General features: G+C 34.6%; 1 protein-coding gene across 3 annotated transcripts; it reads right to left on the reverse strand.

Annotated features, from left to right (window-relative positions):
• Positions 1–1,865: 1,865 nt before the first annotated feature.
• LOC142642239 (L-arabinokinase-like) lies at positions 1,866–22,054 on the reverse strand. Of its 3 annotated transcripts, none has more exons than XM_075816576.1 (15): positions 21,707–22,054; positions 20,431–20,538; positions 19,725–19,793; positions 19,416–19,499; positions 19,155–19,231; positions 18,131–18,197; positions 14,722–14,779; positions 14,416–14,483; positions 14,273–14,335; positions 11,382–11,435; positions 11,194–11,296; positions 10,971–11,080; positions 10,751–10,870; positions 4,875–4,931; positions 1,866–2,341 (listed from the first exon to the last, which is right to left on the reverse strand). In XM_075816576.1, the coding sequence occupies exons 1-15, from the start codon at positions 21,821–21,823 to the stop codon at positions 2,213–2,215; spliced, it is 1,284 nt and encodes a 427-aa protein (XP_075672691.1). In that variant the 5' UTR covers positions 21,824–22,054; the 3' UTR covers positions 1,866–2,212. The 3 variants fall into 3 exon arrangements, with proteins under 3 accessions (XP_075672691.1, XP_075672692.1, XP_075672690.1); XM_075816577.1 differs by having other exon boundaries at positions 1,866–2,338; positions 19,725–19,796; positions 21,707–21,959; XM_075816575.1 differs by having other exon boundaries at positions 19,725–19,796; positions 21,707–21,959.
• Between the last annotated feature and the right edge of the window lie 824 nt (positions 22,055–22,878).

The raw sequence follows: 22,878 nt of genomic DNA on the forward strand, positions 1-22,878 counted from the left end.
TAATTTTTAAAAATTATTTTTGTATTTTAAGAATTAGTTATGATGAATTTAGAATAAAATTTATGCACATTACATGAATTGTAATAATTTATTTCATAAAATATTTATATAGTTGATGAAAGTCCAATTTTTACAAGGTATGAGATATGTAAGCATAACCCACTAACCCAACCAACCCAACCCACACCATGTGGGTTGGGTTGGTTTCTACATATGTAATGGGTTAGGTTTAGTTAGGAATTTCTGAACCTAACAAAGTCGGATTGAGTTAAAGAAACCTTCCAACCTAACCCATGCACACACAGTGATATAACAACCTGAGAAAAGTGCTAATCACATTTATACTTATACCTCAAAAGGACTAGTCAATTTATAAGTAAGGCTCCTCTCAATCACTTATATAGCTTAGTTAAGGCTCACCACAGCCTCATCTCTCCCACTTATATTCCTAATTTCCTTGTCAAGTCCCACATTGTGTAGTGTAGCATAAGAGACCATGACCTTAGCCCACTTGTTTTATTAGGCCAGACTCTTATAAATGGGTGAGACCATGTTAAATGCCTCTAAAACTGGCAATTTGACTAATTATATTCATGTAAAACCCTTAATCTAGGAGATCAAATGTCATCAATCGAATTGCACATTTTTTAGAGGCAATTAATACGACCTCACCTATTCATATGGTCTATGTTCACCTCAAGATCACGGTGTCTCACATCCCCTCCCCTTTTCTTCCTTTATCCCCCAATCAACCTTGGGGAGACATATCACAATCCTTTACACAACTAGAAGAAGGGGTGTTCATCGGCTGGTGCAAGCCTGGTTTTAGGGGATTTTCACGCCAAACAGTTGTGTCGAAAAGGGGCTGATCGGCACTGATCAACCCTACTAGGGGTTAATTGTCTGGCATGTTGGTGTTGATTTTTTGACAATCTAATGGTCAGTTGCCACCGAGCACATCAATGAGAGAAATTTAAAAGTTGCATATTAAAACCCATAGATCAACATCACAAACCAAGAGACTAAGAGAGAGAGAAAAAAAAAATTACACAGCCTGTGATTGATCAAACCTAGATGAGATTTGAGTTACGAACCCACAATTAATCAACCCAAATCTTACATTGTCCTTGTTGATTGAGTTGGCCCTAATTCATATTGAGAAGATTTAGAGATCTAGAGGTGTAAATTGGGGTTGAGAAGGAGTAGATATAAGGTGTCGAGAGAGAGAGAGAGAGAGAGAGAGAGAGAGTGAGAGAGAGAGAGAGAGAGAGAGAGATGGAATGCATATGAGATCTAGAGCTAGAGGTATTTAGATTGAAATTTATATATGTAAATTAGGGGCGGCTGGTTTGGTTCCTTGTCGGAATCAAAGAACTAGAAACGTCCTTCAAATCAGCCAGTATCAGAAAACCTTAACCTTCACCAACTACCACTTCCTTCATCGTCCGCAGCCCCATCTAGCCGTTCGATCGACTTGGCAATGGCTAGTTATGTTGGGGTCAGGCAGTTGATGAACAGCCCTAAGCCCCTAACTAGAAGTATTAAATAGAGAATAGCGACTAAGATATAAACTTGTTTACACTAGGAGTCCGTTTAGATAGAACTTATTTTGCTGAAACTGAAAACTGAAAACTGAAAACACTGTAGCAAAATAATTTTTAAATGTGTAAATAGTGCTGTGAGACCCATTTTTAATAAAAAAGTTGCTGAAAAGTAAAATTTGTGAGACCCATGAACAGTACATTTGTGCACTGTTCATGGCTGAAAAGTCCAAACTTGCGGCTGGGTTAAAAAAGAAAAAAAAAAAGAAAAAAAAAAAAAAAAGCAAAACGCTGACGCAGGAAACGCGCTATCCAAACTCCACCTAGATGAGAGAATGAATGATATTATTGAATAAGCATTGGTTGGAGAGATTCTCATTATCCGTTTGTAAAATGGCCTTCGGACTATTAGTCTATTAAATATTGCCTAGAGACATCACATATAAACATGGACAATTTGTTACAGTAAAACTTATTTTTCTTCATCAAAGAAATTATTGCCTTTATGCAATTTTTTAAAATAAAAGAAAATTAATTACTAATGATACTAAACTAAGGAGAGGAGTGAGCAAATCTTCAGATATCCAAAATTTCCTGGACTTGGTAAGATCCTTCCAAAATATATCGCAGGATATCCCGACTGTCTTGCACCTGGTGAATAACCCTCAAAATTAATTATGAAGACCAAGTTTGTTTTCTGCAAGAGTACACCAATCTGTAACAAGAATATCATTTCCAGGAACTTTCTGTGGTTGACACCCAGGTGCCATTACATCCTGCAATCTCCTTACTTTGGTCTGCTACAGAAGGCACACATATAAGATTCAATCAGCAATATGAAAGAGCTGACCATGTCCATATCAGCTATAGATGCATGGCACCATGTCCATATCAGCTATAGATGCATGGCACCATGACCATATTCAAACTTTCTAAAACAACAATATGATAGAGTGGGGCAGCAAATCAAGCTCCTTTTGAGAAAATTGCTTCTAGAGAATGACTTGAAATGCTATCAGAAAAAAACAAGCAGCAGATGACTGGAACTCTCATGTGTCAATGTACAATTTAGAATCATATCAAGTACATAATGTAGTTCTCAGATAAACAATGTCATTAGACGTATACAATTAGTACATGAGAAGTTAACTTACAATGTCTTGATACACAAACATGCACATCAATAGAATTCACGTCACAGAAGCAAAGGCCATAAAGTGGAATCTAGTATTGAAAATCTCACAAGCAAATAAGTGTAGAAAAATACCTTCCATAACAAAATGGAAGTATAGACGAGATGCCTCAAAGCAAACCCAAAAAAAAAATATATATATATATATATATATATATATATATATATATATATAGATTGAAATGAGATTCTAAGAGTAAGTTCTATGCCATTTTTGCCAAATAATACTTTTTAAAAAAATTATTTGGTAAGATAGCAATATTTGAAAGTTATTTTGGTAAAAGCCTTTTTGAATCTCGTATGTTGGAGAGGCAAGTTTCGGCACTAAACTAGTCTTCTGAAGAGACAAGTTTCATGTTGTAGTGAAACTCATCTCTTGAGAGATGAGCCAAACTTGTTGGGTTCCTTGTTTGCAGTGCAACTCATCAAGAGACGAGTTTCATGCTACAACTTTAAAAAAGGTTATATCCCCAAATACTTTTAAAAACAATCCTAATTAACAAAATCATTTTTAAAATAGTATTATTTAGCAAAAATGGTCAAGTTATATGCTTATAAATGTTATACCAACCTTGACTAATCTGTTAAGGATCCATAGCTAACCCCAAGATTACGGGATCAAGAAATGATTGTTGTGTATTCTATTTGGGATGTCCCAAAATATAATCCTCTTTGAAAAGTAAATAAACATAATGTTGATAACTTTCTCTCTTTCTATAAAGTTTAAATTAATGAGGGTCATTTTGGAAACTTGCATCTTTAAAAATAAAAAATAAATAACAATAAAATTGAATTAATTGTTTTTTGAAAAAAAAACAAAGTGGTATGCAGGAAGTAATTGATAAGCAAACAAACCAAATAAGTCATAAGAATGATTGGAAACTTTTTCCCCTATTGTGAAAATGTATAGAGTCCACAAATGGATGGATAAACGTATGACACAAATGGAGTAGAGAGAGAGAGAGAGAGAGAGAGAGAGGGGGGGGGCAACGGGTAACGAAGCCAAATTTGATCTAGAAGTTCTGGATAGCTACTAGTTATAGGGATTATTAAAGAACTAGGGATAGGGTTTTGGTGGGAAAAGGTAATAAAACATTAGGAATGTATGGGTTTAGAAAGTGTAGGGAAAGGTTAGGATTTGGAGAAGAAACAAATGGAAATTTTTGAGGATTGGGGGCTGTTCTAGGTTGCAAACAGTAAGCATAAACAGTCTTACGGTGTTTTGAGGGTTTTAGAGAGCTGATTGATGAATGGGTGGTTTAGGGTTTCAAATATTAAAATTTTAGGGCATGAATAGATCGCAAATTCAGATTTATTTATTTTATTTTTGATGACGTGGATCCTCACCAAGGTAGGGCCCTTTGGACCCACCCCTAGGGAGTAAACCAAGGATACACAACCCCACCTGCAAGTTCAGATTTAATATTGGCATAAACATGCCTAAGCATCACACTGAGGGTTGCTGAATTCTTTGTAAATGTATGTATTATTAATCAAACACAAGTCCTTATGTCATATATATAAATATGTGGTTAACACCTAAACCTACTAGAACTTGGACTCCTTGAAACCCTAATAAGATGTGGGTTCCTTGACTTTACTACTAAGCCCAAACTAAATAACTAAACTCGCAAATAAAAATCCAATTACTTAATAAAATCCAACATTAGTCCCCATGGACCACTAGCACATCCCTTGTCCAGAAAACAGAAATTTACAGAATTGCCCCTAACACCAAAGAAATAAATAAATAAAACTAAAGAAATTTGAGCAGAAACTAGTTGATGCTAAAAGACATAATAAATAAAGATCATGATTTGGTAGCAAGCCTATGCCTATCCAAGTTTGCAAGTAGTCTTGACATCATCTGATATGTGCCAAAATAATGCCTGGGTATTAGAATTAGCTTTGAGATGCCTTCAACCATGATTGCAACCATTAACAACATAAACTGACAAAAGGCATCCCAAAGCTACCATTGCAATCATGGTCCTCAATAATATATATATATATATATATATATATATATATATATAAAGAGAGAGAGAGAGAGAGAGAGAGAGAGAGAGAGAGAGATTTAAGGAAAAACAACCTTAATTAAGGAGCCAACAAGTGCTAAAAAAAGAAACAGCAATATGTACCTTATCTAACACACAACTCTTTCCAACAGCTGTATCTTGTAGTATATGAGCAGCCAGCTAAAAAGACAACAAATACGGAGGTTAGAATACGATTTGTCTCTTAACAATGTTAGGTTTCATTTTTCATCTCTGAACTCTATTAATTGTTTCAGTTTACTTGTTGAAAATTTGAAAACGCATGAATATTACTCTTATCCTGCCTTTTTGTTAGAGTGAAGGCAAATATTGATGTGGCAAACCTTTTCTGTACACATGTTCTTCCAATGCTAGCATGGACATTGGCAATACTAGTCTCAAAATGTCAGAACATATAAACACATTACATAAATGGGTCTCAAATTCAAACCATTGGGATAACACATGGATCTAGTTTTGGCATGATCTAAGGGGTGGAAATTCTTGTCTAAAAAATATGTTTCCTGATTTGTTTAAATTGGCACTAGAAAAGGACACTTCTTTGCTTCTTATTTGAGTGGTGAACGGAGTTGGAATCCTCAATTTTGTTGACCTTTCCAAGATTGGGAGTTGGAAGCTACAGAGAGTTTCTTTAATTTATTGTACTCCAAAATCCACAAGGCCAAGATAAAGACCATACTTCATAGAGTTTAACTAAGACCTGAAAGTTTAAAGTCCATTCTTGCTACAATGTTCTCAAAGGATCTACAGGAGTTCACTTCCCATGGAGAAGTACATAGGTGTTAAGGTACTTCACAAGATCCTTTTCTTTGCTTAGACAACAACGTTGGGTAAAATACTGATAGTGGATTATCTTTGGAAACGTCACAATTTGATTATTGATTGGTGTTGCATGTGCAAGAGAAGTGGAGAGTCTTTAGATCATCTTCTTTACATTGCTCAATGATGAGAGATTCATGGTCATTTATGTTTACCCTCTTCAGGGTATTTTGGGTTATGGCAGAGAGCAATTCAGATGCCAGGATGTTGGCAAAGGAAATTTCATTGTCATAGAATTTGAAGATTTGAAAGGCTAGTTCCTATGTTTTGTGGATCAATTGGTAAGACATGAATAGTAGACCTTTCGATGGTGTTTAATGGTCTAATCATGTAATCAAGCAATTGATGTAGTGATCCCTATATAATTGGATGACTATATCCAGAAATACCCCATCATCTTCCTTTCTTATTTTTTAGATTTACTGAGCTTCATATTATAATTTCTTAGGAGTAGTTCAAAACAAATATTGTGTATTTGAATTATCTCCTCTTTTGAATAAATTATTTTACTTATAAACAAAAATAAAAATATAACCCCAAATATAGCATCAAGAGTGATCCCAATTTACCCCCTAGTAACCCAGCCAAACCCTCCACCAACCCTCCATAACTAGTAATTTATTCTTACCTAAATTTACATATCCCTTCCTTCCAGTTGGCAGGTTACTGTAGTCATCCTCAAAAGTAGTGTCTGCTAGCTCCCTTCACATCAACATTTAGTGTGTGCCTCACAAAAGGAACATCACATTTAATGCTACTGAGCAACATCTCATCCACCCACAAACTGGGAACTACTGTCTAAGAGTCCCACCAGCCAAACTGGGGGGAGGACCTGCTGACAAGTCTTGGGGGAAGGGTTTCCAGCCAAAACCAGCCCTTCACACACCTATCTCCATTCTGCTAAGATAAACAATCTCATATGTTGAGATTTCACCATTTTCAGTTTTGCCACCGGTTTACTGACTTAATCATTAAAGCCTCCCTAGCCAACCCCTGACTGAGGTTCTCTCTTTCTTAGCAGTGTACCCATCCAGTTGCAATATCTCCACCAAGTTTCAGTCCTTGCTGAAGTTTTTGCTGCGGTTCTGTTGTTCCCTGAAACTTTACCCACATACAGTATTCTTCCCTCAAGTCCTGTATATAAATTTTCATAGAACAAGATGATCATCTCATAACCTCAGACTTCTCAGAAATTTCTTCCCAGTAAAATTACTCATGTTTGCTAACATGTGGAAAAATATATTAATCCCTTTGGCCCAATATTGCTTGTCCATCTTTCTATTTGTAGATGTCTCAAAACACATGTTCACTGATGCAGGCAAGAAAGAGTTCAAGGAAAAGCAAGATTATATCCGAAAATATTCAACTTTTATGATCTAGTTTTGATGAGGAATTTCTTGAAACCTTTAATAGGTTGCTTTAGTTATTATTGAGGCTTAGTATTGAGTTTTTTTAGGTAACAAATCTGTTGGATCAGTTTTAGTTAAGTTTTACTAGAATGGGGGCAATTTGGTAATTTCCATAATTCTAGAATAGGCTGTCCTTTTCTGTACTAAAAGCCCATGAGTCTTATTTTAAGTTTTGACTCCTTTTCCTATTTGGTTCAGGAGTTATTAAGTCCTTTTTGTTTGTTATTATTAATCCTACACATTATAGGAAGGTTAATTCTTTGTTTTGTAACACTCACCGTAACACACACACCTTTGAAATCATGCTTTGAAAACGCAATTTCAATTATAATTGTGAATGGGGAAATAAAGTTTTGAAAACACGATTTCACAATTTTAACTGAAAATGGGATTTCAGATGACATGGCATTGTGTGTCCTGTACATAGTGTAACTATCTATGAAGCACTAACGCGGCATTTCAGCCACTGAATCCGCGTCCGACGCGGCCCGACGCAAGGTGTGGTGGGCAACGCCGCTGCCTGCACGTCGGTGCCATGTCCCTTTTTTTTTTTTTTTTCTCGGTGCCGAGTTGGGCCGACACGCACGGAATTGGGTCGATTCGTGCCGAATCGGCCGCAACCACCACTACCCGCGCCGATTCAGGCCAAAATTCAAAAACAGAAAAAAAACAAACAAACAAACAAACAAAAGGTTTGAAACGCACCGTTTGGCCAAAATAAAAAATAAAAAGTGCAAAACGCACCGTTTGGACAAAACCCTATATCTCAAATATCTCAGTTCTCATCTTCAGACTCTAGCTCTCTCTCACTCTCAGCCTCTCTGGTCTCTGTGCTCCACGCCACGGCGTCTCCCCTCTCTCACACAATCTGATTGTCAAGTCTCAACTCACGCTCAGACTCTCAAGCCTCAACTCACTCTCCATCTCCCCTCAGGTATCAATCTCAAGCTTTCAATCTTAGTTTTTCATAGCTCTCACATGCTCTGACTTTTTTCATAGCTCTCACACTCTTAGTTTTTCAATCTTAGGTCTCTGCGGTCTGATTTTTTTTTTTTTTTTTCGATAAGTAAGAATAATATATATACGAAAGGCTCCTCTATGCATGAAGAACATAGAGCAAACCAAGAAAGAACAAGAGGAGGAAAATAAAACCAAACAACAAAAAATTACAAAACAGAAAGGGTGCTAAGAAAATAAGGGAGAGAGTCACTAGTCATGAGTCCCCAAGCCCTAGACCAATCAAAAAGAGTCTTACTAAAAGAAGCAAGCAACTGATCACCAGTGCTATCCAAATCCTCAAAAGTCCGCCGATTCCGCTCCTTCCAAACACACCATAAGATGCCCATCGGAACTAAATTCCAAATCTGAGACGAGTGCTTCCCCAACCAATTCCACCAACCAAAAAGCACATCAGGTATCGATCTAGGAATAACCCGAGACAATCCAAAAGTTCTAAAGGCAAAACTCCATAACCGATAAACCAACACAATGAAGAAGTAAGTGGTCTACCGTCTCTCCATAGTGACGTCACATAATGCATCAATCCACAAAATTCACTCTCCTCAATCTCAAGTTATCACCCGTTAGGATCTTATTCCAAGCTGCACACCAAACAAAGAAAGAAACTCGCCTAGGGGTTTTTGCTCTCCATATAGCTTTCCAAGGAAAGTCAATTGAGGGAGAATCCCTTAATTTGTTATAGAACAACCGGACGTCAAATTCCCCATTAGGCTTTAACTTCCATCTCATCCGGCCTCCAACATCCATTGGAGAAGTATTAGCTCCCAATAAACGAAGGAAATGCAGCCCTTCATCCATCTCCCAATCCTCAAACTCTCTAATAAAACGAACATCCCAAATTCTTCTCTCTTCCGCCCCTTGCTTAGACAAAGAAGTTTCTACAGAAACCCCCTTATCAATGACACTACCATACAACCTTGGGAAAGCCAATTGAAAGGGTTGATCCCCGTACCATCCATCCTACCAAAACCTCACTCTATTCCCTAACCCAACAATAAACTGACAATTTTTGCTAAAATCCTCCCATCCCATGTGAATACCTCTCCACAAGCCACACCCATGAACTCCCCTATTGAGCTTTGAGGTCCAACCCCCTCAATCTTCCCCAAATTTTGAAGCTACCACCATCCTCCATAACCGATCCTCCCCCTTTCCAAACCGCCACAACCATTTCCCCAGTAAGGCCTTATTGAAAGTAGTAATTTTCCTTATCCCCAAACCGTCATTGGCTATAGGCACACAAACTTTATCCCAACCTACCAGATAAGACTTGCTAACACCCCATAGAAAGTCCCTTTGCAACTTTTCAATTTTATTGGCCACATTGTGATTTGTGATTGTGAATCTGTGACTTGTGGGTTGTATTTAATTTATGAACATTATGTTTTAGTTATTATCTACTACTGCTCTTAAATTTGGTATATGTTTATATAATGTGAAAAAGTATGCTTAGCAATATATTAAAAATATAAATAAATATTTTTTTAATAATTTTTTAATCGCTACACCTACACCCTACTTTTTTTAAAATTGCCGAGACCCAGACCCGCACCCACACCCATGCTTCATAGGTAACTGTCACCACTCTTCTAGGAATAGGTTTTTTGGAGTTCTAGTCCTTCTAGGAAATGATTAACAATAGCCTATATAAAGGCTTTATTTTAGTCAATAATATTCATAGATTGATTCTAGTAAAATTCCAGCAGCTTATTTTAAGTTTTGTGGGAGTGATTGCCTTCTCCTACCTAGGTGTGATTGCTTAGGAAAGCCTAGGTATGATGACTAGTTTTTTATTTGTCTTATTTCTTGTTCTATTCCCTGTCTCAGCCCCAAACAGCCATCAAGATTCAATCTTTTCTAATCTAAAACCCACCCTCAAACATCAATCCTCATTCAAGAACCCTTTAAGCACTCAACAAGAAATCTATTGAAGTGCTGAATTTTTTTTTTTTTTTTTTTTTTTTGATAAGTAATAAAGAACTGCTAATTTAACTTTTCAAATTACACATCTTCATGTATTTCCAAAATAGATAGATTTCTTGTCTAATTTAATTGGGAAAAGCATATTTCATATGCCATTCAGATAACGAATCACCTAGAGACTTTGGCGAGAAAGAACTGCTAGAAATTTTGAGGAATATGAACTGACTATTTCAGACCTGAAATTGCAGTTCCTCATAAACCTTGTTTGAATGGATGAAAGCACAAGAATCTTTTCTTTCTTCAACTTATTAAAATTTATGGATCATTGTAATTTTAGAGCCAAGTTGTGATGTATATCTAGTATACGTCATGTGTACTTGGTGCATTCCATTTCTCTTAATAAACCTTATTATTTATCCAAAAAAAAAATTCTTCCTAAATAAGTTTATGATCGTATGCCAATGGGTTGTGGCCTGGATTCCACCCTTGGTGATAAAGTAAGGTCATGGGTTTGATCTCGCTTGGGTGCATGAGTTACTATACTTGGCAGAAAAAAAAAAAAAAAAAAAAAAAAAAGGGAAAAAAAAAATTTCTTGATTGCACAAACTTAAATCCTCAAAAGTTTTAGTGTGAGATCATCAAGGTGAAAACTTTTGAGGATTTAAGTTTGTGCAATCAAGAAAATTTTTGATGTGAGATCATCAAGGTGAAAACTTTTGATGCCAACTATTCTTGATAAAAGCCATAACTCGTAAAAGGTACAAAATTGGATTAAAAAAAGTTGAATACCTCACCACCGTTGGTACCTCCCTCATAGCACGGTTTCAAGTTAACAGCACGTTCAAGGTAGGGTATCCAACATCCACTGAGCATATCTCTTCTGGCCATCTCCACACCACCTTGGTAATACTGTTTACACAAAACATACGGAGGTAACTTCCCAACTGATTACTAGATGTAACGTGAAAAGAACATGAATATCAAATTTGATAAGCATGCAAAATTGTACCTCAAGCATTTCTCTCAAATACGGTTCTTCATTAAAATAATCTCGGCGTATGAAGATAAATGGCAACTTGTATGCCATGGCTTCACTGACTGTGCCATATCCAATCTTTCCTGGAGTAGCAAAAAAAGAGCCCAGGTGCCAAAAGTTCAGTACTAACAGCTCTTGACAGAATCTCAATCATTGGACCAAGCAACAGCTCTAAGAAAATTAAAAGTTAATATACCGAGCATGCAATCTGAAGCTGCTATTAGGTCAGGCGTATAAACATCTTTTGCAAGCTTTATGAAATTAGGGGGGAGCTCCTGATTGTCTGAAGCCCCACAAACCTAAATCAGAATGCAAAAGGAACAATATTATCAAAATGAAATGAAGAAATAACTATGATCGATGTATATGTCCAACAAAACTTACCAGGCACAACCAACCAGCAGGTAAGTACTCCTCCTTCAACTTCCAACCAGCTGGCTGGAAGTGATGGACAACAGCACATAACAGTCAGAATTTGTCTTAATGCCTAAAGCATAATAAGCATATCACAATACCTAAGGACAAAAATATTGGATTTTAAAACAAGCAAGTTACATCAAAAAGAGGGTCTCTTAACAGATAGCATCCTAAGCATCTGGTATAAAAATAAAGTTCAACATAAAGTTTGTAATAGAACATTCAAGCTAGTAAAAGTAGATTACAGAAAAAACATATAATAATGATCTGTAAATTGATATGGGAAATTGCTTCTCAATATCTCCCTTTTCTTTTTGGTTGGATGAAGTTGATCAAACTAACTAGCATTTTTCACAGATTGGCAAATACATTAAGGCACCATCACATCAGGGAAGTGAAATGCAATATTAATCAGTTGGGTAGGGAGGATGAAGTGGGTGTAACAATTGTATGTTTATGTAATATAATAAAAATACACATCCATAATATTACTAATTAAGTTTTTACAATTATTTCCAGAGGAAAATTTTTATAAAGATAAAATGATCAAAGAAGGCAAGTGGAATTTGGACAAAGATGCTGATAAGATGTGGAATGATTGTATCAAAAGAGTGGCTAAAGATATAGGCAATTGACTAAAAAGGCTTGGTGGTGGAATAAGGAGGTTCAAATAGCAATTAGATTACAGAAAGAGAGAGAGAGAGAGAGAGCTAGAGCTATAGAAGCTCACCTAGATGTAGAGAGAATGCTGTTTATGGAAATTATAAAGTGGTGAAGAGGGAACAATAAAGGTTGCCGAAGAGACTAAATTTAAGGCTTGTGATGAGTCAAATAGCAAGTCAGGGACGAAGGATGGAGAAAATAATATTTATAAACTTTGCTAAGACAGTGGAAATGAAAACAAGAGACTTGAATGGTGTCAAGTGCATTAAAGATGAAGATCAAAGAGTGTTAGTAAAAGAGAGGCATAGTAAAGAAATATGTAAAAGTTATTTTGATAAACCTTTTATTGCAAGTGATACACAAAATTGGAGTGAATTGAGTAACCCATTGGGAATAGAAATTGGAGGTTTTCTTGAAGAATTAAGATGAGGTAAAGACACACCGAGGAAGATGAAAATGGGAAAAGCCATACGGGACCGGACAAGATCCCCATTGAGGTTTGGAACTGCCTGGGTGAGGTGGGTGTATGCTAATCAAACAAACTTTTTCAATAAGACCCTAAGTGTTAACAAAATGCCTAGTGAGTAGAGAAGAAGTACTCTAATACCTATTTATAAGAAAAATGGATATATTTAAAACTATAAAAATTGCCGGGGAATTAAAATTATGAGTCAAACTATGATACTTTTCAATGAAATTATTTACTTATCAAAAAAATAATTGCTTGTTATTTTTTTTTTTTAATGTAACTTTCATAATTTTTGGATTAAGATTTTGTTTCCTTGATTTTAGGTGTTTCAATTATTTTCTATTTAGAGTCTTATTATGATATTATATCAATTAGAATCTTTTAGAGTGTTTTTGCTTGGAAAATGAAATTTATAAAGCCTTTCAATTGGCCGGAAATATTTAAAACTAAAAGAAAATTCTATTATCAATACAATTTTAGTCAATTTATTTTCTCGAAAGATTCTAGAGTTCCTTTTTGAGGATTCAAGAAGCTCTTATGGATTTAAGGGTTTTCATCTAGTTCGAACAAGATCTAATCTTATCACACTTTTCATTCTACGATAGTCTGGAAAGTCTAGATTATATGCTCTTTCGATATATGAAGAATCGAATGATAGTTGGCAATAAGGGAGCGTATGAAATTATCTTTTTGCAAGGGGCCCATTCCAAGAGTCTAATAAATTTTATGCCGTTCACCCTATAACTTGCCTTAGAGTCTTAAATTTAAGGTCCCGTTTAACCAATCCCCCACCCCCCCCCACCCACCCACCCACTCCCAACCTCAAAAGGAAAAGATCCCAACTTATCTTGTTGGCGGCTAAAAGCATAATGAGAAGCCAAGGAGGTAACACTACCCCAAATAGGTTAGGACACCCACCAGCCCATTGAGTCCCTCATATCCAGCCACCAACTCAAGATGCTTGGGAATTTCCAATGAGCTAATGCTTACCAAGCTAGAAGAAGGGCATCAATTTGGCCAATTGGCCACTTATAGCACAATGCCAACAATGACTTGATAGAGAAGAATAGAGAACAGCTTGCAACATTCTTTCTCAAGAAACTTTTTTTTTTTTTTGGATAGGTAAGAAAGATGTATATTCAAAGAACTACTAAATGCATTCTCAAGAAATTGTTATCTCTATGTCTAATAAAATTTCAGGCAAGTTGCACTTATCTGTGATGATATGATAACCAACTTTAGAATGTTGTAAGGTATTAGCAATTTCAGAACAATTGTTCTCTCTCCCCATTTGGGCAATCCTCGTATTCAAACAAGCTATTGAATCCAAGTATTAGGATATAATTAATCTTCTATGTTTCATTACTTTATGATATTTGTTTACCAACAAAATAAGTTATTTTCTTCTAACAATTTGGAGAAGGGATTCATTCTAATACATATATTCTTTTTCAAAAGGCTAAAGAAAAACAAATATCAAGAAAAAGGAAAACAAGAAAAATCTTATAACCAATTACCAAATAAACACCAGAATTTCAACCCAGAGAATCAATTTTGAAAACTTGGAAGAAAGTAACCTGGAAATTCTCCAAACCATTTAAAGTCAAGGTACTTTCACCAATCTTGGTCATTCTAATATGTTGAGGGATTCAAAAATTTGGAATGTAAGCGAGAAAAATTGAAAGAAATATACCAATATATCATGACAGCCTAAATTATACCTCACCTGCCCACCAAAATTAAAAATTACTAGCTTCACATCATCCAGAACTCCAAGATCTTTCCTCACCTGCATTGCAGGGAAATGTTGATAGCAAGCATAATACATTAATTCATACACATTGAATTTTTGAGAGTTCTAAATCACACCTCTTCTCTAGATTTGTGTAATCTCCTCACGACAAGGGGTACATCAATAACACCACGAAATGCAGGCACTAAAAAAAGAAAAGGACTATTCAAATACCAACTAGAATAAATACCCTACAACTTATTCATTGCCAAAAGAGCAAAGGCAGATATGTATAGAGCCACAGACAAACACAAAGACAGAAATACAACCTGAAGATCATAATCCCTATAATCAGGTTAGCAAACAACAGTAAAGATAAAAAAAATATTACTTATATATTAACTTTAAAGAAAACAACCACAAATGTGCTTCAACAAACATACTTGGGCTGTACCCAGGTAGACGGATTACAAACTCGCTATGGGAATAATCTTCAGCAATCTGCATAAATTTTCATAAGACCATTTAGGTTTGGCACAGCAATATCAGTTATTTCATCTGCAATATTAAATTAAGAGAAGAAAAAAGTGCAAGTATAAGATTGAGGGCATGCATACACACATAGACCTATATATGAGTTATGTTCAAGTTACACCACTTAACAACCTTACATGAGATTGATGCTTTGTCAATCCACCATGAGATCATATGTTCTATCCACGCTTATCATGCATGCCACATTTTACATCAATTAGATCTAATGACTATAAAATCTGTAAATTCGCGTATTCAATTTATTATAAAAAAATAAAAAATAAAAACACTCGGTGGTGTAATTATCTTAATATAGATGAGATGGTTCTTAATCTCCAATCATCTTATATTGACAAGTATTATGGGTTTAGGGAAGACATAATCCTACAATGGGTTTGACAAAATATGGAGCTGATAAAAAAGAGTAGGTGGTGTAACATTAAACAAAAGTTATATTAGGTATAACTTGAACCTATGTGTGTACATATATACTCAAATAATTAGCCCATAGGCGCATTTGGTGAATCAAATTAGCGAGAAACACAATATAGAATACACCACAAATAGTTACCCAAAAAGGAAATCAACTAGTTTCAGAGAATGAACATAAAGATAATGATAAATAAAATTCCTATATAATTGCCCAAATGTCAAAATTGATACAAATGCATGAGTCAAATTAAGGATTGCATGAGTCCTTTTTACTTAAGTTGACATAGTCTGATTACTACCTCTTCAATTTGCAATATGTTTGGTAATGTGCTGTTATTGAATTATAGGAGAAATTATGTGTTAGGTGTAAGAAAAAAAAATCCAAAGAACTCAGTTTTACTATACTTAATCAAATATGAAAATGCATATTTCAAGTATGCCCTCACAAGTGGCAACAATCACAAAATTAGATAAAATGTTGTATTGCAACACTCCCCCCCAAGTGACAAAGATATTGTTCATGCCCAGCTTGCTTAAAATAGCATGAAAATGGATTACATATAATATCAACATCTAGCTTCTCCTTGATGAAATGTTCGTGAATCTCAACATGTTTAGTCCTATCATGTTAGGCAGGATTGTGAGCAATATTTATAGTTGCCTTGTTTTCACAATTCAATCAAATGGGTGACAGAAGGAGATTTAAGGCGATGTAATGGTACCAAAATCAGATAAGGAAGCTTTTCTAAGTCTACAAAAAAATTCACTCAAAGACTAGAGGTCTTTGCTACCCAAAACTTGTGATTTCACCAAATGGTACCAAAATCAGATAAGGAAGCTTTTCTAAGTCTACAAAAAAATTCACTCAAAGACTAGAGGTCTTTGCTACCCAAAACTTGTGATTTCACCAAATCAAAGTCGGAAGGCAAGTCAAGAGAAATAGGGCAACATTCATATAGGTCTCTCTGTTTTTGCATTTTGCAAACATCAGAGGAGATGGGCAGGTAAAGTAGAGTTCTTCATATATACAATTAAAAGCATAATAATCTTCTAAAGGAAAAATATTTAGACCAAGGGAGAAATAATTTTGATGGAGATCATAAATATGTCTAAGATTATTGTAAGCCTGTTCCCACTCAAGTTTGGTAGTTGGCCAAGAAAAACCATACTACAATTTAACTTAGACTCCATATTGTTCCACAAGAACTCCTAATCTATGCATCTTCTACTCCCCAATCATCATATTTAGGATCCATAGAAGGGAATATCATCAATAAGAAAGTGAAATTTTTTTCTTCTGACCTCAACAGCTTGAGCCGTTGAGCATAATTACTTCCACTAAGGTGAATGGAGTTAATAAAGAGCATATTAGGAGACAACATATAATTAGGATGGATATTATCATTTGACTCCATAGTAACTCTTGTCAAATCAAACATATAAACTAAACTAAAAAGTGTAGGCTCTCTAATCAACTACAAAAAAACTTGACCAACCAGAACAATAAACTAAAAGAGGGCATGCTAATTGACAAAAATAATAGTAAATAAACTCTGCAATTTTACATTGGCAGATTTTGGAGCCCACGTGAACTGTACCACCAGTACAATACTAGGAACAATTTTTCTTTTTTTTGATAGGTAATTGAATTTTTATTGAAAAAATGAACATCGTGTTCATGATGATGAACACTTTGGACATGAAGAAAATACAAAAAGCTCAAGAGCTAAAGCTAACAGCTAAAAAATTGTAGAAGGCACGAATTGAAATACATTGTGTAAGACCCCAAATACGAGCCCACTGAAATAAAGTACCAAAAAGAAGTTGTTTTAAAAGATCTAAATATCTCTCATTATATTCAAAGATACGGTCATTTCATTCCTGCCAAACTAACCACAATAGACAATCTGGTATCATATTCCAGATAGTTGACTGATGCTTACCAAACCAAATCTCCCAAACATAAAGAAGAGAATTAACCATCTTCGGCATTACCCAATGGACTCCAAACACATGAAAAACTTCACACCACAAAGCATAAGCCAACTTATAGTAAAGTAAGAGATGGTGCACAGATTCCCCATCACACCGACACATGCAACACCAATCAACAAGGGAATGACCTCTCTTAACAAGATTATCAATGGTAAGTATCCTAGCCCTGGCAGTTGTCCAATGTTATCAAGAAAGGAGAAACACTCAACAATTCTACACAGGCAAATTTCAGCCTTGGGTAAAACTCTATCACCAGTCTACACTAGGAACAGTTATTAGCATAGAACATATCCCAAAGACTGGCCAAGTAATATATTCTCACTTCAAAATTAATATTCCTTCCCTCGACAAACCATGACAATCACATTACCTAGACACTAGTCATAGATAGCCAAGTGCCAAACTCCCACTCTCTTTGATTGGCTAGGGAATCATATGACCACCCAATAAACAAATGCCACTTAAAATCATCTAAGAACCTACCCAAAAGAAAGTCTCTGTGTTTTATTTTATATGTGCGAAAAGACAAAGGCATAGTAAAGGTAGACATAAAGTTGGTGAACTTGATTGAGAACTCTTACTTCAGTTACAAACTGAATGCTTGGTGCCTTTCGTTATATTAGTTAGCATGCTAAAATGGGTGTCTAGTTTATCCTTCAATCAACTTCAAAAAGAATTTGTGGCACTATTAAAGGAAATATAAAATTTAATGAAAAACGCAAAGGTAGGAAAAAAGAAAACAAAATATCTGCAATCAAAAGATCTTCTGATTCATCTAAAAATCCCATGTCTATAATATATGGTTCTTAATACCACTTAAATGGAAATTACTTGTGCTTTGAACAGCTCAGATGCATATTACTTTTAGATGCAAAAAATATTGAAGGTTACCTGCTGAAGGACTGAGCGATAGTGAGATCCAGCCACCATCACATATTCCGCATAGATAAAATCCCAACTGCCCATGTTCCAAAAGGAGTAAAAAAAAAGGTGGAAATTGGGGTTTAAGATATACTGCAAGAATTCTATAGACTTAATAAATCAAAATTATGAGAGGAGAAGAGCTCCAAATATAAGAATATATAAACAGAGCCTTGGTCAAACAAGAAACGGTAAAAAAAATTATTACTAGTAAAAATCAAGCATCATCATTCCAAAATAATAATAATAAATTAAAATAATAATCATTACTAAAATCAGTCAGTTGGTTCTTCCCCTTGTGCAACTGCAACTTATTCCAACATTAACCTATAGTCTTTCATAAATAATACCAGGGTTTTGTAAAATGTCCTTCATCAGAGAAAGTATGCATCCAAAGCTACAACTTTCATATCACTTTTCTTGACAAGTCCATTATTGTTTTACGGTTTAAACATGTATGTTCAATCAGTTTCCTCCCAAGAAAGTAGAAATATTATCTTATAATTAACACCTTATATCTAATTATCAAAACAAATGAGAAATCTCTAGGGTCCACAAAAACCTGATTACACAAAATATGTAACATTATTTTGATAAAGCATAATTTTGTACTTAAAAATATTAGGGGAAATTTTTTGAACAAAAAAATCTTGGCCATAATACTGGGAAATACAGATATTATTGCATAAGAACAATGTTAAAATTGTTATAAAATTTCAATTCAATTACCAAATACACTATTATAACATAATTTTTGGTGAAATATTGCCCAGATATATTGCCAATATTTAACTATTACCAACATTCCACAATACATCACCCGTATTTAAATTTTAAAACATAGGGTCAGATTTCAAAGCTGCATTTGAAGATTAAAAGCATCTTCTACATAAGTCTTGAATTTTGTTTTTGTAGCAAAGATCATATATATAGAAGAATTTACAGCTTCGGATTAGAAGTTTCAGTCATACAAACAACCGTGCAAGCAAGTAACCTGAAGTTGGTGACGCAAACAGAACGAATTCCAGCATCTGCAGCTGCTCGGCATGCAATAGGAACAACATCTGAAATCTGCTTTATAAAAATGTTAGTATGACTGAAGGCCATTCATAATGATGGAAAGATCAAGAAAATATTTTTATAGACAACCCAAAAAAAAGAAGAAGAAGTTATGGTCTCAATTTGATTCCTTATTTCACATTTCAGAAAATCCAACTTCATAAATAAAAATCCAAAAAAGAAATAGTTCAAGTACCACTAAGTCAGCCTTTATAGAGTTCAGCCACTGAACTTCGGTTGCTAAAACTGATGCCCGGGGTAGTACTGACATTTGGGAATACTTGATCACATCAAATGAGCCAATAAAAAAAGTCAACCAACAAAAGAAAAGTTATGGTAACAGAGCCAGCAAATCAAGTGATAAAAAAATTAATAAAAAGGAAACAATACCAATGCCAAGTATGGACATGGGAATGATCATTGGTGTTCCATTAACATGAAATCAACAATAATTTTAAAAGAAAAGTTTAGCAATTGCTAACCAACTCTGAAATTTACATCATACCTTTTCCAAGGAGGCAATAGGATCAACTGTCAAAGCATCTGCTTGAACTGCTCCACAGTCTAGCACAACCTGCTATCACTCAAAATGCCTAATTATTACTATTGCAAGAACACAATTCGGACACAATTTCAAACAGCTAACATAACAAAAATTGCCTACTCATTTAAAGGTTATAATGATTATGGTTAAATCCATTCATATAATTCTTTTAGAGCTACAGTTATATTAATTATAATAGTCTAACTAAGAGATAAGAATTTTTCTCTTATTTTTATTAAATAGAGAGTACTCACTTGTTTCTTGTGGAAGTCGCAGCATTAAATAATTTAAAACTCTTTTCACAACTGAATAAGAGTATGTTTAACTGTGTTGTATACTTGAAATCATCATTTTTTGCTTTTGTTGCATCAGGAGGCCGTGAATGACATGGAAAAGATGAATAAACAGATAAATTTTGAAAATATCATCATATCAAGAGGTTCTAGAACAAAAACAATCATTCAATACAATATATAAACCACAATAATTTTTAATCTATTTTTTCCTTGGGTGCCATCTAGATGCCATCATCTGTTTGTGTGAACTACTACATCAAGGGAGAATAGTGGAAGCTAGAACAAAATGAAATTTACATTTTTAACACCTAAGTGATATCATAGACAAGGGATAAACACATTTTCCCATAAACCTATCCAATTTAACCAACCTTGCGAAATAAGAGTCTTGGTGATTGTATTTCAGAAGTGAACACAAAGTCAGGAGCGCCTGTAACCATGTGAACATCATGGCCGGCTCGAATGAGATGACGGACAACCTGTAGATCGCAACATCAGAATCATGAAACTACTCACAAAGCACTTGGTTGAACAAGAAGAAATAAAAAGATAATTTGGGTTAGTAATTTATAAAAATCCACGCTAAGCATGGAAGCACCACAAGTCCACATCAACAAAAACAACAAGTTTTTAATCCCAAAACTTGATGATCGGCCACGAATCCTCAACAGAGTAATTGTAAATGGCCACATGTATCCTTATGTGCCATTCTATCTTGTCCAAAATCATGCTCTCAAGTCTCAATTACTTCATTATCCTCTTCACTACTTCTACTAATGTTATTTTAGGTTTTCATTCTAACACTTTTTGTTCCCTCAATTTAAATTTAATGATAATTACAAATTGTTCAAAAGCTAAAGCTGTTAAGAAATTCTGAATTTAATCATTGAATCTAACACTTCCCCTTCACGTATCAACCTAAACTCTCCTTAATAAATGGAACCCAAAAAGTGGGAATTTTTTACATTATGGGGGTAAGGTGGAGATAGGTTTTTGAACCCGGATAAAATAAGTTCTACCCAATACACAAATCTCCCCCTTAGAAGAGGTCGTGATTATAGTAAGCAACCTTACCCCAATTTTTTTTTTTAAATGGTATTTTTGGACTCAAACACACAATCTGCCACTTTCTTTTGGTAAAAGACACTTACCATCCCACCAAGCTCTAATATCGAGATAAATTATTACCAAACCATCTCAAGCGACTCTCAGTCTCTCACTCATCCCTATGACTTTAAAAAAGTTTCTTCATTTTCTTATCCTATGTTTGCTAGCATTTTCCACTTATAAATAAGAGAAATGATAAGTACACGTCATTTTCACAATATTTTTACAATAAATACTAAATGGCAAGTTATTACTGGTTGTTATTGTTGGGACAAAAAAATAATCTTGGTGTTAGTTTCAAATTTGAACCAATAACAACTAACTAACTATAATTTGTTTTGAAAATATTGTAAAAATATTGTTGACATAGTAAATTACTAACAGAATATCCAAATTTACAATCAAATCCTGTATAGACTAGATTAACAAGTAGCCTTACTTACAATCAGTGAAAAAAAAAAAACAAACAATGGGTTTAAAGATTTTGAAGTAAAAAGAGTGAAAAAAAAAGAAAGATATAAAACAGAAGAAGTAGTTCACCTCGACGACACGAGTGGCGTGGCCGAAGCCGTGACCACTGACATAGTAGGCGAAGACGAGATGCCGTTTTGGTGCGATCACCTGGACCCCGTGAGTAATGCTTTGTTCCATCTGCATCCTCAACTCTCAAAGTTTTTAAGTGTTGTGCCCATTTTTTTCGTTTCATGTTTTATAGTGGAAGGAAGAGAGAAAGAAAGGAGCGTTGAAGTGGTGGTAGGCGGGATTGGAGCTTTCAGTTATGTCCCAACCCAACGCTTACGTTTCCCCCCACCTGTTTCATCTGCGGAAGTAAAGGTCTCCGTCTCTCACTTTCTTTCTTTTCTTCTTTTTGTTGAAATTTTTTTTAGTAAAAAATTTAAAACACAATTCCTTTTTTAGTAAACCACAACTATTTAATTACTAATAGTATTTAATTAAACGCTACCGTTATTAATTAAAAATAGTATTTAATTACTTAGGTGAACATGTGGCAAGTTTTTATTGGTGAAGTATAGAATGGAGCAGGAAAAGTAAGACAGAAAATTTGGACTCTATTTCTACAACTTACCACAATTATTCCTACAACTTTTGCATTTAACGACTCATCTGTGGTGGAATCATGAACTCATATGAATCATCATTTTATTTTTACCATTTATAACTTGCCACATAGACAGATTGTAACAAAAGTCGTAGAAATTGTTGTAGTAGTTGAGTTACTCCCTTTTCTGCCACAATTTCTCAAAATTGTTTTGAAAGATGCTTATGTGATTAGTGCTTTGTTAGAGAAATAAAAAGGTGATATCAAGGCCGGATGAGAGTTTGTAAAAAAGTTTGTTTACAACTATGATATGAAAAAAAAAAAAAAAAAAAAAAGTGATGGCATGTGATAATGACATAGAGCTAATTACAATATGTCATAGTTGTGAAAAATGTATATGGTAAAGGGTATGATCTTAGAATTACATGCTCCTTATTAGACACTTCGTTGTACGCATAAAAATAAAACTACGTAATAACAAGTTTATAATAAGATTTTATATTAATTTTATGCTACTAATTTTAAAAAAATAAAATAAAAAGTAAGACGAATTTTTCTTTTATATCATAATAAATTTGATAATTTATTGAACTAATTACACAATATCACTTTCACTTGTCCATGGAGATTCCAAGTTCTATCCATCGTACCA

The sequence above is a fragment of the Castanea sativa genome, chromosome 7, assembly GCF_040712315.1.
Source record: "Castanea sativa cultivar Marrone di Chiusa Pesio chromosome 7, ASM4071231v1".
Taxonomy (NCBI): Eukaryota; Viridiplantae; Streptophyta; class Magnoliopsida; order Fagales; family Fagaceae; genus Castanea; species Castanea sativa.

Bases quoted from the DNA above. Each gene is read 5' to 3' on its own strand.
- LOC142642239 (XM_075816575.1), bottom strand. From the start codon at position 21,823: ATGCAGATGGAACAAAGCATTACTCACGGGGTCCAGGTGATCGCACCA. The intron at 19,500-19,724 runs GTATGATGTAAA...GATGTGATCAAG, and splicing joins CTATTGCCTCCTTGGAAAAG to TATTCCCAAATGTCAGTACT. The intron at 18,198-19,154 runs GTTACTTGCTTG...GAACATGGGCAG, and splicing joins GTTTGCGTCACCAACTTCAG to TTGGGATTTTATCTATGCGG.